Below are 14062 nucleotides of genomic sequence, written 5' to 3'. Positions count from 1 at the left end.
TCCGTAAGGTTTGGGTGATGGAAAGTTGGTGGGTTTTTTTTTATGATTTTATTTACACGGGGAAGGAAACGAAGTTTTCCAAGCATATATTAACCATCAGCAGACGAAGACTCGCCTAGTTGCTTAGTATGAATGTTACTACTATATACGCTGTACTGTATCACTACATAAACACATTGATGTCGACGTCTACCAATACAAGTTGATTGTTAACGATATCTGAATGCTTCAACAATGCTATTTTCTCAGCACATTCGAATCAACGCTACTCAAAAAGTCTTTGATCCCCTTTAATTCCTTGTTCCATGTACTACTAGTGATAAAAAAACAGATTCGACCGTCCACCATTTTTCATTTGCAGGAAAAAGAATGCCATTTTGAATGAGAAATTTATTGCACAAAAGGGGCTGGAGTGGTAAACGAGTACGTTACTCATGCAGTCCCCCTCAACCCTTCTCTCTCTCTTATCCCTTGATGTTTATAGTGCCAACCATTTGAAATTCTAGATCAAGGTTTTAAAACTCCTTTAACAGTTTTGTGAAAACAAAAAGGTGTTTAATTGTGTTTTATATAACTATAAAACATCAAACAAACATTCCCAAGGACCAGTTTTCTCCGAAGTACTATAACCATGCAGTACAAATTGTTGAAATTCGCGTTGGAATTCAGCTGTTAACTTCTTTGTACCTACAAGTCACACCACACATGTTTGAAATGCGTGGCTCTGTCAAAAAGAAAAGGAAAGAAAGGGAAAAAAAAGAAAAGAAAAGGATCAAAGGAAAAAGAAAGAAACAAAAAAGAAATAAAAGAAGGCGTGATCTTAGTCATATAATCGGACGGCATAGCGCGGACGGAGTGTCCAAGAAGGCCAAGATCGATGCAGTCGCTTGAGGGACAGCATGCCTCAGCCGTTGGTTAGTTGGCTGCGGCCATCGCAATTAGCCAAATGGTCGTCACTACTGCGGCTTCCCAATCGCCGTAATATACCACCATTCTCTTTTTCCGTCCGGGTCACGGTGACTGTACGCTGGTGTACCGGCATCATCCTCCTCGGGGGCGCTATAAGTAGCCGGAGTGGTAGCTGAGCAGTCCACAGGATTGAAAACCCACTCTTCCGCTTCTCCTCCCAATCTCGCCGCCCAAGAAAAACACTGAACCTTCGCCTTCCTCTCTCGTCCGATCGACCTTTGCATGGCAGCAGTAGCTAGCTCCAAGGGGCGGGTGATCGCTGGAAGCTTCGTCGCCCGCGTCCTGGCCGGCAAGGCCGCCTCCCCGAGGTACGGTATCACTTCTGCTCGTCTTCCTTCCGTAGCTGTTCATGCTTGGTCTGAAGTTTCAGGCTCTGAACACGCGCAAAAGTTTTTTTTTTTTTTTTTTTTTTTTGTCTTCCGTGGTTATATAGCCTGGTTTTTATGTTTCAGACTGATTTTTATGGACTATGGAGCTTTACATGTTGTTCTTGCCGTAAGGAGTTTGATGGTAGTTCTAGTTAGTATGCTTAAAACTAGTAAAGATCTCCCATGCTTGATGCTTCCACATGATTTATGACTCTTGATATGGGCATCCTCAGTAACACTTCAGAAAGATAACCAAGACTTGTTTAATCTCCTGACTCAAACAATCGATCTGTGGTACCTGTAGAAACTAGAAACTAGAAAGTCTAGCGGAGTACTAGGATTTACCAAAAGAACTCTACTGGGCCAGATCCAGGGAGATATTTTTTTTTACTGCCTGCCTCCTTATCGGAGGGAGGAGAGAACTGGGGGCAAAAGAGAGGGTGGCATGCGTCACCGATGACCACCACCGGCCACCCACACAAAAGAAGATGAAGAGAGAGTAGTGGAAGCGTGCGACGTGTACACCGATGGGAGCGGAGCCACCCCGACTCGTCCGTCGTCGCTTTCCAAAAGTTCTTCGCTGAATTGGTTGATGGGTTGGTTTGGCGCGCGGTGGCTGTCGCTACTCGCTCCTGCAGTGTCCATCAAACCCTTTTTTTTTTAACTTGGTTTTTACTCAAAGGGAGATTGGCAAGCGGTGTAGAAGTGGGACTGACGTGGCGGGCCCCGTGGGTCGCCGTCTGGGCCCACCAGCCGTCCTTTCCCATCCGGCCCCGTACGATTCGTGTCACGCTCTCTCGATCTCGCCTGTTTCCTCCTGGAGCGGAGACCGATCCGGGCCGTCCATCAGCACCGCCCAGCTAATCGCACGGTGGGTATGTTACTGTACTGCCCAGATCGGTGACCGTACAAGCCGGAGCGGGTCGGATGGCATCGGTCTTATCCGCAAACCAACCAACCGACTCCCCCCTGCGTCGTTTGGCTGGTGTGCCGCTCACGTTCTCGCTTGTCCTCTTTCGCTGCTGCTGACCCCAGCAGCCACGACCGCAGGGAGCATGGGATCTTCAGTGCCGTCCCATGTGTACAATGAATATGCCTGGCCTAAATAAAGCCTGAAAATCACATTGCAAAGCAAGTCAAATTAACACAGTAGTAAGCAGGTGCGGTGAGAGATTGTCTTGGACTGATTTTGTGTGGTGTCTTGTGGGTTGCAGGAGATTTGTGAGCGCTTCAGCCTACGACAAGAACGTGGAAGAGCAGGTGCGCCCGGCGGTGGTGCCGGACGATGTGATCGGCAGCGTCGGGAGCCCTGACAAGTACTGGGGCCCTCACCCGACCACCGGCGTGTTCGGGCCAGCGGCGGTGGACGCCAAGGCGGCGGCGGCCGTTGGCGCGGCGAAGGCCGGCGCGAATGGTGGCGCCTCCGTGCTCGACCAGAAGGTTTGGTTCCGCCCCCTCGAGGACGTTGAGAAGCCTCCCGTCGCCTGATCGACAGGCCTAATACGAGCCTTGGCTCTGTGCCACCTACCATTCTCTTCAGCTGGGGCTCCTTGATTATTATTACTGTACTAGTAGTGTGGTTCTGCTAATATAGTATCAGCAGATCGACATGGCGTGCATCGGTAGTTACAGTGAGGCGATGCTGATGCCTAAAATAAGAACAAGCAAAAGACGTGTGCTCATGTTGCTTGTGGCTGTAATGTACTTCTGTCCTAATCCGTACTATAAGTATTTGGTTACCGGTGAATCTTTTCTGAGCGTGATGGTGCATAAATATTCTAGCTGTGTCCCCGTCGTTGGATGGTTTGGTTTGCAATCAGTGTCACGTGAGGGCACACGGTATTGATAAGAGCTGAATACCATCTTGCTGAATAGGGTGGCTGATCAGGAGCAAAGGACAATAGCAAATGATCCGGACATTTTGACACAAGTTTTGGATGCCCAAGAGCTGAAGAGCACAAGGTAGTGTGACGTTCATCAGATTGATGTTCCGATTACTCTCAAATTTGCCGGCTATATTTCAGAGTACTAGTACACTCTTGGACAGTGAGTATATATGTTTGAAAGGACACTAGTCTCAACTAGTTTGCCATTAGAAATCTAACAGATTGAGCAACTGCAAATAACTTTGAAAATACACACTTACAAACAGGCACACACGCAGCTGATGAAGTGATGAGCTTACTACGATCAGACTTTAAAATACAGTCGAATCGTACATAAATAGAAGAAGAAACATAAATAAATTATTCGAGCGGAGGTTGCAGAAACCATGGTTTCACAACACACGCATCTCGTCGATTTACGTGGCCATTGCGTGACCAAAACCCACACCAAACTATCACCAACCTCACAAAACAAACAGCAACGCAAACCCCATGATATGTTCTTGCAACAAAGACGTTGATCACACTTTCTATCTTCCAGGGTGGTGGTTGGCTTGTTGCAGGATGCTGTCCAGTTGTGTTGAATCAACAAACATTCTCGTCCAACCTGCCCAAGGCCACCCTTTTTGCTTCCTTACGCTGCATTATAGAGCCGTCTTAGTACTCAGCATTATATGATAAACTAGCATGGTGGCCCGCGCAGATTGCGCGGCTAGCATCATTATATTTTCTCTCATATAATAGCATATATTTTTCTCATTATATTATTAAAATATATTACAATAACAACATAATTTTAAATTTTGCAATAACTTTTCAAAACTACTAATGTGTAATAACTACTCTAGTCTCCTCTTCTAATATTTCTTATTTTTTAATTCTGAATTTCAGCTATTTCTAAATTGTATTTCTATATGGACTATGCTTTTTTTTCTCTGATTAATGTGAGAATTTCTAGGCCATGAGAGCGAACGTGGAGGCTCCTTTTTATTCTGAATTTTAGTTGGTTTTAAATTCCAATATAAACTTTATACTCTACTTCTAATATTCCTTATTTTTAATTCCAAATTTCTTTTTTTTTCTTAATTGTATTTCTATATGGACTCTATACTCTACTTCTAATATTTCTTATTTTTAATTTCGAATTTCGGTTATTTCCTAATTGTATTTCTATATGGACTCTATACTCTACTTCTAATATTTCTTATTTTTAATTCCGAATTTTAGTTATTTCCTAATTGTATTTCTATATGGACTCTAGTCTCCTCTTCTAATATTCCTTATTTCTTAATTCCTAATTTCAACTATTTCTAAATTGTATTTCTATATGGACTCTAGTCTCCTCTTCTAATATTCCTTATTTTTTAATTCCGAATTTCAACTATTTTTAAATTGTATTTCTATATAGACTCTAGTCTCCTCTTTTAATATTCCTTATTTTTTAATTATGAATTTCAGCTATTTCTAAATTGTATTACTATATGGACTCTGCCTTTTCTTTTTCTCTGATTAATGTGAGAATTTCTAGGTCATGAGAGCGAACGTGGAGGCTCCTTTTTTTTTCTGAATTTTAGTTAGTTTTAAATTCCTATAAGGACTCTATACTCTACTTCTAATATTTCTTATTTTTTAATTCCGAAATTTCTATTTTTTTTCTTAATTATATTTCTATATGGACTCTATACTCTACTTCTAATATTCCTTATTTTTAATTCAAAATTTCTATTATTTCCTAATTGTATTTCTATATGGACTCTATACTCTACTTCTAATATTCCTTATTTTTAGTTCCGAATTTCTATTATTTCCTAATTGTATTTCTATATGGACTCTATACTCTTCTTATAATATTCCTTATTTTTTAATTCCGAATTTCAACTATTTCTAAAGTGTATTTCTATATGGACTCTAGTCTCCTCTTCTAATATTCCTTATTTTTTAATTTTTAATTCCAGATTTTAGCTATTTCTAAATTGTATTTCTATATGGACTCTGTTTTTTCTTTTTCTCTGATTAATGTGAGAATTTCTAAGCCATGAGAGCGAACGTGGAGGCTCCTTTTTCTATTCCTTTAATTATATAATAGATAGTCTACAGTGCATAAATAAGGTCAGGTGTCATTACCTTGTGCTTAGTCAGCTGCTCCTTGAGCTTGGCTCTAAGAGTCCTTAGGCTAAGTTTAACTAGTTCCACAGGATCCTCCTTCTGCTTCTCCACAACCTTCACTTCGTTGCCGTCTTCCATTGCAGCTAGTTCAGTACTCTTCTTATTACTGACACCCATGGTTTCAGACACCATTTCCTCGGCAGCTGTGACCACCGCATCAGTGACATTGTTGGGCGTTTCAGTAGATAGTGGCAAGGTCCGAGCTCCCTCTTCCAAAAGAGAGGTATTGCGATCACCCAAGTCTCCAGGACCGTCGAACTTCAGTGTGAGGTCACCGGTGAACGCATTCTCCATACTGACATCCTCCCTCTCTGATGACACACTTTCTACATTGTCCCTTTCATTGTGTTCAACGGCATGGCAAATATCCGAGTTGAATTCATCTTGCTCGGTCTCTGAAATCTGCAGCAGATCCTCACTGGCCACAACTCCCTCCTCTTGAGCATTTTCAGCAGCATTTGTCTCTGTATCATGTGGCTCGTCAACTGTCTCAACTCCCTTCTCCTCAACTGCACAACCGGCCTCATTTGCTGCTTCCAGTGCATCCTCCCCAAGCTGAATGGCACCGTCAGCATCATTTGACAGTGTTTCATGCGGCTCATCGCCTGTCCTAACTTCCTTCTCCTCAACCGCAAAACCGACCTCATTTTCTGCTTCCAGTGCATCCTCTTCCTCGTTGGCCTCGCTGTCTGCCACCATAGTCTTCACAGTCGCTGAGCTCTGCTGCAGATCATCGGTGGCAAATACTCCCGCCTCTTCATCAGCACAACTGAGCTCTGCTGAGAAATTAAGCTGAATGGCATTGTCAGCATGCTCTGTCAGTGTACCAATCAGCTCATCAACAGTCTCAGATCCGTCCACTTCAACCGCAAAACCAGCCTCATGCGCAGCCTCCATTTCATCATCATCCTCTTCTTTGGCATTGCCAATATTGGTGGGCAATTCAGCATCCCTAGTTGCTTCGCCGCATGTCACCGTAACCAGCGGCACCTCATCAGCAGGCACGGCTTCCTTCTCTTCACTAACTGTGTCGGAACTCTCTTCAGTCGCCATGTTCTTGGGACACTCACTGTTGCACACAGGGGCTTCCTCACTCGCTCCAACAATTGTCCCAGTCACGATGCCAAAAATGGGCGAATCATCCTGGCTGATAGTCTGTTCAGCTTCGACAGCTGCCTGCTCATCTTCTACAACTGCATCAGGTGAGCATTCCTGAGCTACTGCCTCGACAGTTTCTGCAGGTGCTTCCACTTCTATCCCTGAATTTACCAATCGAACAGGCACACTCAAGTCAGACCTCCCAACTAAAGAAGAATGAAATGGAGCTAGTGAAATCGTTAACAGAACGGAGATCTCACCTTCCTCTTCCTGCACCGGCTTCTCTTCAACTACTGCATCAGGGTCAGGCAAGCATTCCTGAGCTACTGCCTCGACAGTTTCTGCAGGCACCTCCACTTCAATTCCTGAATTTCCCCAATTGAACAACATGCACACTAAATTCAGACCTCAAAACTACATAATAATGAAATGGATCTATTACAAGTTTCGAGCGAAATGGTTGATAGAATTGAGATTTCACCTTGCTCTTCCTGCACTGGCTCCTCGTGTGCGCTATTTTGCTCAGGCGCAAGAGGTTCTCTGGTTTCTTCCTCCAGCATATCGGGCTTCTTCGCCGCTGCTCTCCTCGTCGTCCGTCTACCCCTCGGCACCTTCTCCTCTGCAGATGCTGCTACAGTACTCTGGGCCCTCCGGCGAGTGGTTGGTGCCGGTGCAGCCTCCGTACTAGTCTGCGGCCTCCGGCGAGTGGTCGGAGCCGGTGGCGCTTCCACAGCCACATCACCTGTCTCGATCTTACTAGTGGGAGCGGCCCTTCTCCTCGTAGTTGGAGCGACCACGGGCTCGGCCCGGGCGCGCCTGCTGGCACCGCGCCGCCCCTCGCCATGCACAGGCGCGTTCTCGCCCCGATTTTCGTCCTCCTTGCCCTCCTCCTCGCCGTCGTCCGGCCTGATGAGCTTCGACGACCTGACCGTGCCGCGGCGGCCACGGGGGAGAGGGGCGTCCTTACTCTGCCCCGGAGCCTCCTCGTCGCTGTCGTCCAGGTTGACCACCTCCGGCGAGCTGACCGTGACGCGGCGGCCGCGCGGGAGCGGGCTCCCCTTCTTCTCGCGCGGATCCTCCTCCGCCACCGCCTTAACCGCCGGCTTGGTCGCCGGCGCCGGTGGCAGGGCGACTGCCTGCTTGACGAACTCCTCGATCCCATCAACCTGGAACGCGAAGGGCCCGGCGAGGTAGCACATGAGCATCCCGCACCAAACAAAATCCAGGACGGCAATGGGCGACTGAAGCGACGGCCGGTCGAACAGTTGACGGGGCTTACCGTGGCGAGCTTGGCGAGGGCATCGGCCATGGCGGCGTTGGTCATGTTGGCGCGGACGCCGTTGCGCTTGCACAGCGCCTGCAGGTCGCGGCGGGGGAGCGCGTGGAAGTCCATGCCTGCGTACTCGCCGTCGCGGACGCGCGCTTCTCTGGCTCTCCCTGTTTCGAGCTTCGATTTGAGCTGGTTCGTTTGCAGAATTGCAGTGGAACTTGTGGAAGGAGCTGGAGCGATGGGGAAAATGGGGGAAGGGAGCGTGGGAGTCGGATATAAAGGCGGAGCGGGGGTGGTTTTGAATTCGAGGAGGCATTTGACCGTTAGGCAGTCGAGGCTTTGCGGCCGATTTGTCTTCTCAATTCGAACGTTGCGGGGCCATGTGGTCCATATGGTAATGGGCCTCTCGATCTCGTGCCGGATTTTTCAAGGAATCTTTACATATTTTATTGGGGAATAAGTTCACTGTGACTCCCTCAAAATATACTACTATATCCAATCAAAATTGTTTCCCTCAAACCCAATTTAAGATATTTTAACCCTCTAGCTATTGAAACCGTTATAATTTGTCTCCTTCAACATTTGCACTGACATAGCTCGTTGATCTGATCCAACTGGTTGAGTCAGCATGCAGGGCCCACATCGACGAGCTCGATTGGGGGTAGGGAGATGGTGGGCTAGGAGCAGAGCGGAGCGAAAGTGGAGGCATGGTAGGAGGAAGAGAAAAAAAAACCCTAGCATGGCTTTCCGGCCATGTTGGGTTGCTATCGCGGTCATCGCCCTACTGTTGCCCTCCCCTCACAAGCCGGTACACCGTCTCCTTCTCCGGCATTGGTAGCACCAGGCGCATCCATGTCCACAACTTGCTGCCCTCCACGACAACGACGTAACCCCACGCTCGCAGAAGCCCAATCCCTTCTTCAATTGATTCAACAATCGAGTTCGCGAAGGGCGTCCTTCGCTCTGCTCCACGCTGCCGCTTTGCCTCCCCTTCGACAATGTTGGCATCGTCGCACTCCGCCAGGCCTCAGGTTACCGTCGCCACCCTCGCTCAATCCCATTCTTGCTCGTGGGCCTTGTCGCAAACCGCAATAGAGAGGGGAAGATGATGAAGAAAGCGACGTGGGTGGCTTCAGGGAGGAGGACGTTGGGCTATGGGTAGGTGCCGGCGGCAGAGACCCATGCAAAGCATGGTCGAACTGCCTCGGTCCCCATAGTTGGTGCCTCCTTGATCTAGGACGTGATGGATTTGGCCACCCTATGCACTTCTATCGGAAGACTACTGCATGGGCTTGTCTGAGCTCTGGATGCGTGACTAGTCAGGAACTTTACCATCGAGTGCCATTCAGAGCCAGAGTAGCTTGGTTTCTTTTGTTGCCGGATCCCAGAGCTTGAAGGGCCTCACCGACGATGGGGACAAGGAGATGAGCTTGAGCTCAAAGAGACCTTCCGACCACCACCGTTGCTTCCTTTCTTTCCATGGATGGGCAGGTGAACTTCTCATGGACGGGGTTCAGCTATCGTTGTGACCATAATGATTATGGGGATTATGGGCCAGGAGCGGTGTGGGCATATCAGGTGAGATTGGGCTGCCTGTTTCTTCAGCCGTCGCCTGTTCCCCATCCACCTCTCTGACACCTATGGCTACCAATGCTGGTGGTTACTGCCACCATCCTCGAGCACCTGCCATCGCTCCTGTCCTCTCTACTGCCGACGGGAAAGAGGGAGGAGAGAGAGATATGGGAGCAGAGAGGGAGGGAAATAAAAAGGGAAAGAATAGTGAGAATGACATGTCGACTCCATGTAATATTCCCAATTTTCTTACTAACTCGTGGTTTTGATTATGGTTAGCATGCCACATCAGCAAATACCATCCTTAATAGTATTATTGTAGGGGCTATTTTTAATCGATTTTAATAGTTGAGAGAGTCCTTATACCCGATTTTGGGTTTAAACGTTACGAATCAAAGTGGACGTTTTCCTTTTATTGGAGTAGCCTTTTGGACCGATCAGCCCCGGTGGCAAGCACACGGCCCATAAAGGAAGCTGCTGGGCTGTCAGCCCATCAAACCTTGTTTTTTTTCCTTGAACTTTACACATACTGTCGGCTGTCGCTATTGCTAGCTAGGAGTACAAGATTCTTCTGTAACACAATACGACCACGATTGCGTGTAACCTGATCATGGTAAGGGAGTAACGAACAATCACGACACGACCAGCTTCACCCTGTAGGTCCGGGCGAACGCGCTGTACACGACGAAGTTGAGCGTGCACAGCGCCGCCATGACCCAGAAGAAGTAGTCCATGTGTCCTTCGTTGAGGTTGTCCGATATCCACCCGGGCCGCCCGTCCACGGCGGTGAACGCGTTCACGACGGCGTAGATGAATGAGCTCATGTAGCTTCCCAGCGCCACGGTGAGCAGCGCCAGGGACGTGCACATGCTCTTCATGGACTCCGGCGCCTCGCTGTAGAAGAACTCCAGCTGCGCGATGTAGCAGAACACCTCCGCGCCGGCCAGCGCGAAGTACTGCGGCATCTGCCACGCGATGCTCAGGGACTCGCCGCGCCCCGCCGCGTCCAGCCGCATCATCTCCACCAGCGCCGCGACGGCCATCGCGAACGCCATGAGCAGCCGCCCCGCGCCCATCCGCTGCAGCTGCGACGGCTCGCCGTTGGCCAGGGATAAGCTGTTGAGCATGGGCACGATCACGGAGCTGTACATGAGAACCCATGCCAGGACGCAGAGCACCTCGAAGGACACCATCGACGCGGGCGGGATGGTGAACGACATGATCCGCATGTTCATCGCGGCGCCCTGCTGCACGAACGTCGTGTTCAGCTGCGCGTACGCCGCCGAAAGCACGATACTCGTCGCCCATATCGGCAATAGCCGCAGCAGGATCTTGAGCTCCTCGACCTGCGTCACCGTGCAGATCCTCCACGAGGCATCCGCCGCGACGTCGTTCGATTCCTCTTCCAAGTCGGACTCCATGACCACCGCGGCCTTGTCAAGAAAGCCGAACTGGTCGGTGTGCGCTATCTTCGACTGGTTGATCTTGTCATGGACTTCGTAGAGAAGAGTAGTGTCCGCGGGGACACGGAGTCTTGCCTTCCGGCACGCGGCAACCACGACCTGCGCGAGGCTCTTGATCGGCGTGCCTGTGGGCATGCGGCGCTTGTACATGGGCGTGGCGAGCACGAAGCCGCCGAAGGCGAGCGCGATGCAGGCCGTGGCGATGCCGAAGCCAAGTCCCCAGCTAACGTTCTGCTGGATCCACACGATGAAAAGGCCCGACACGATCATCCCGAAGTCGACGCAGATGTAGAACCAGCTGAAGAAGGACATCTTGCGCTCGCGGTCGGCCGTGTTGTCATCGTCGAACTGGTCCGCGCCGAACGGCAGCAGCGCCGCGCGCACACCGCCGCTTCCGAACGCCACGAGGTAGAGCCCGAGGAAGGCGATGGTCTGCGCGCCAAGAAGTGGCTGCTGGCACGACGAGCCCACCACGGTGCACAGCGCGGTGGTCGGCAGGAACGCCGAGAAGGTGACCAGCATCATACCCTGCACACAGACGATGGATTGCAAAGTTAATTAAGCACATTGGACATATGGATTTCAACATACTATCTTGCAAAATGCATTGATGCTTACAAGGAGATAGAAGACGAGGGAGACGAGGATGGTGTTGTAGTTGCCCCAGAACGTGTCGGCGATGATGGCGCCGAACACCGGGGTGAGGTAGCTCGTCCCGAACCACGTCGTGACATTGGACGCGCTCGCGAGATTGCTGCCGTGCAGGAGAGTCTCCAGGTACACCACCAGGTTCGTGGCAATGCCGTTAAATGCTGTGCTCTCCAAGCACTCGAATCCTAGGACCACTGTTGGCGCTTTGCTCCTCGCTTTCTTGTCTAGTATAAATGGCGCAGTGAGGCTTTCGTCCTGGAACCTCGGGCTGCGAATCTGCGAACGAAGTCAGGATGTGTCTAGTTTACGTTAAAATTGAAAGTTTGGTTAAAATTAAAACAATGTGATAGAAAAGTTGAAAGTTTACGTGTGTAAAAAAGTTTTGATGTGATAGAAAAGTTAGAAGTTTGAAGAAAAAGTTTGCAACGAAATAAGGCCTCAAAAGATTGCACAATTTGAGGATTTGTTTATTTTTTTAAAAAAAATTAAAAAATAAATTATCATTTTAAAATTTTACATATCGAAAAGTGGACTTATAAATCACCTTACAATAGGACAATCTATGTGGCATGGCACCCCGTGGGAGGTATACCGTGACAATTTGTAGGTGGCCCCCTTGAAAGATAAATCACTTTACAGGAAGGCGATTTCTCCTCGGGTGGGAGCCTTGTAAAATTGCCATAACGCACCCGATGCATCACTAAATTTTGCGTCATGACAATTTTATAGATGGCTCCTTCTCAAGAATAAATCGTCCTAGGGGAGGGCGATTTATGCAAAATTGCCACGGCACCCCCTCCCTGGATTGCCATGTCACATATATCGCTCTACGGTAGGGCGGGAGGAGTAAATTTTTGCAAAACTTTAAAACTGTAATTTATTTTTTAATCTTTTAGAAATAATATGAAATAATATAAAAATTAAGAAAAATATCCAATTTGAGACCTTTGTTTCTGAATCTACGGGCTCCCAATGATTTTACATGTAAAACCAAATTAACAGATGTTTTGGGCTGGGTTTGAGCTGGGAGTCTTTTTTTTTTTCAACAGGGCGTACGGCTGCCTAAGGCCTATAAAAATAGCCCATAGGGCGACTATGCTGGGACAAATTGATTGGCCGGACGTTTTTCCCTAGTGAAAGAATCTTTTAATAAAAAAGAACACACATTTGCATCGAGATATTGATAATAGCTTAATATAAAATAAATTACGCTTTTAGAACAAAAATCTGGCAGGTGGATACGGTCTAGTACAATAACTTGAAAAACCTAACAGTTGTGTACAGTTCTTGATACGGTCAATTAATTTCACTATTTTATGATAGTAGAAATTGCATGCTGGCCTCTTGAAATTGAGAATATCATTTTATTGTCACAACACAATTTGCAGGGTAATCAATTTGACCATTAAATCATATTTCTTGTTGTCTGCAGTGATGAATTCAAAAAAAAACACTTGCGAAAATTATTACCATAGGACACCTGAAAAATGGAATCCGTAATAAACCAACAATATAGCATGTATACTATATTAAAGTACTAGCAAAAACAAGAAAACAATGTGTAGCTGCTTTTTTTACTAAAACGAATGCACAAAATGGTCGTATACATCCATTTATTAGAGTTTAGAAGACGAGTTATGTGATCCATTATCCAAAAATTTCTCAGTTCCTTTTTGACGCAAAAATTTCTCAGTTCTTGCAGCAGATCATCACACATCGCACCCCGCCCGCCAAGTTTTTCTATTACTACGGACTACAACTACGCAAGTTAATGACTAATTAACAACAGAGGACGAGTTCAAACGTGATCAAGAGGTGCTTACCTTCATCTCTTCATCCTGGGGAATGGTCCTTTCCTTCGTCGCGATCCTCCGGAAAGTCAAACTCTGCACAAAAGCAATCCAAACAATCAGATTATAAACTCCAAATGAAAGCCCTCAAATTAAGAAGCAAGCTAAACTAAACAACTAATCACGCACTGCTGCACCGATAATATCAATCCCTATATCTCCCTAAGCTTGGGTCGACGGCGAGCTCGCTCATGAAGTTTCACATACCTTATACAGCCGCGGCGATGGCTGGGCCACGATGATTTCGCCGGCGTCCATTGCCGCCGCCGGAGTATCACTGCGAGATTGACCCGCGAACCTTGGAAAGCTGGGGGAAATCCCGTTTTCCCGATAGCTCCTGACTGCGCCTGCGACTTCGGCTGTGAGAGGCAAGCAAGCAAGGTTATACACACGCGCAGCTGGCGGGCGTAGTCAAAGAGCTCCACGCGAGGGAGAACAGGTAAGCGCGCCCGCGCCCCGGCCACCAACAGACCAACTCACCAACCCCGGACAATCGGAACTCGGAAGATGAAGTGTTATTAGAGCGAGGCGAGATCGGTTCAAACGCTGCAGTTGTAGTACTTGTTAAGAGCAAGTTCAATAGTATAGCCAACTGGGCTCCAAATCATTTATAGTCAATCTAATAGCCCATTTATATAATAGTTATCTATAAAAATATACTACATCATTAATATTCGGTCCTATCTCTTATATACTCATAACGTATTGGAGTCCGTGTTGCAGCCGGCTATAAATCTATAGTCCGCTTTCTTCTCTCTTCTCTTTTCTT

The 14062-nt window shown here is 47.7% G+C and overlaps 3 protein-coding genes across 3 annotated transcripts; 1 reads left to right on the top strand and 2 right to left on the bottom strand.

The window, feature by feature from the left end:
- The first annotated feature begins 1092 nt into the window (after positions 1-1092).
- On the top strand, positions 1093-3084 carry LOC4336855 (late embryogenesis abundant protein At5g17165). The gene is made up of 2 exons (XM_015781066.3): positions 1093-1277; positions 2552-3084. Exons 1-2 carry the CDS (start codon positions 1192-1194, stop codon positions 2823-2825), a joined length of 360 nt encoding a protein of 119 aa, XP_015636552.1. The 5' UTR covers positions 1093-1191; the 3' UTR covers positions 2826-3084.
- A 308-nt stretch (positions 3085-3392) lies between these two features.
- Positions 3393-7997, bottom strand: LOC9271520 (uncharacterized). Its single transcript, XM_015781065.3, has 5 exons — positions 7767-7997; positions 6969-7653; positions 6748-6852; positions 5348-6648; positions 3393-3862 (listed from the first exon to the last, which is right to left on the bottom strand). Exons 1-5 carry the CDS (start codon positions 7878-7880, stop codon positions 3809-3811), a joined length of 2259 nt encoding a protein of 752 aa, XP_015636551.1. The 5' UTR covers positions 7881-7997; the 3' UTR covers positions 3393-3808.
- Positions 7998-9714: 1717 nt separating this feature from the next.
- LOC4336854 (protein NRT1/ PTR FAMILY 8.3) lies at positions 9715-13818 on the bottom strand. The gene is made up of 4 exons (XM_015778304.3): positions 13501-13818; positions 13267-13329; positions 11411-11719; positions 9715-11320 (listed from the first exon to the last, which is right to left on the bottom strand). Exons 1-4 carry the CDS (start codon positions 13549-13551, stop codon positions 9962-9964), a joined length of 1782 nt encoding a protein of 593 aa, XP_015633790.1. The 5' UTR covers positions 13552-13818; the 3' UTR covers positions 9715-9961.
- Positions 13819-14062: the final 244 nt, after the last annotated feature.

The sequence above is a fragment of the Oryza sativa genome, chromosome 4 (genome assembly GCF_034140825.1).
Source record: "Oryza sativa Japonica Group chromosome 4, ASM3414082v1".
NCBI classification, from domain to species: Eukaryota; Viridiplantae; Streptophyta; class Magnoliopsida; order Poales; family Poaceae; genus Oryza; species Oryza sativa.
This window is presented reverse-complemented; position numbering and strand designations above follow the sequence as displayed.

Coding starts and splice junctions, on each gene's coding strand:
- LOC4336855 (XM_015781066.3), top strand. CDS start 1,192: ATGGCAGCAGTAGCTAGCTCCAAGGGGCGGGTGATCGCTGGAAGCTTC. Junction 1,278..2,551: donor GGCAAGGCCGCCTCCCCGAG/GTACGGTATCAC, acceptor TGTGGGTTGCAG/GAGATTTGTGAGCGCTTCAG.
- LOC9271520 (XM_015781065.3), bottom strand. CDS start 7,880: ATGGACTTCCACGCGCTCCCCCGCCGCGACCTGCAGGCGCTGTGCAAG. Junction 6,853..6,968: donor GCCAGTGCAGGAAGAGCAAG/GTGAAATCTCAA, acceptor GGGGAAATTCAG/GAATTGAAGTGGAGGTGCCT. Junction 6,649..6,747: donor GCCGGTGCAGGAAGAGGAAG/GTGAGATCTCCG, acceptor TGGTAAATTCAG/GGATAGAAGTGGAAGCACCT.
- LOC4336854 (XM_015778304.3), bottom strand. CDS start 13,551: ATGGACGCCGGCGAAATCATCGTGGCCCAGCCATCGCCGCGGCTGTAT. Junction 11,720..13,266: donor CCCAGGATGAAGAGATGAAG/GTAAGCACCTCT, acceptor CTTCGTTCGCAG/ATTCGCAGCCCGAGGTTCCA. Junction 11,321..11,410: donor CCCTCGTCTTCTATCTCCTT/GTAAGCATCAAT, acceptor GTCTGTGTGCAG/GGTATGATGCTGGTCACCTT.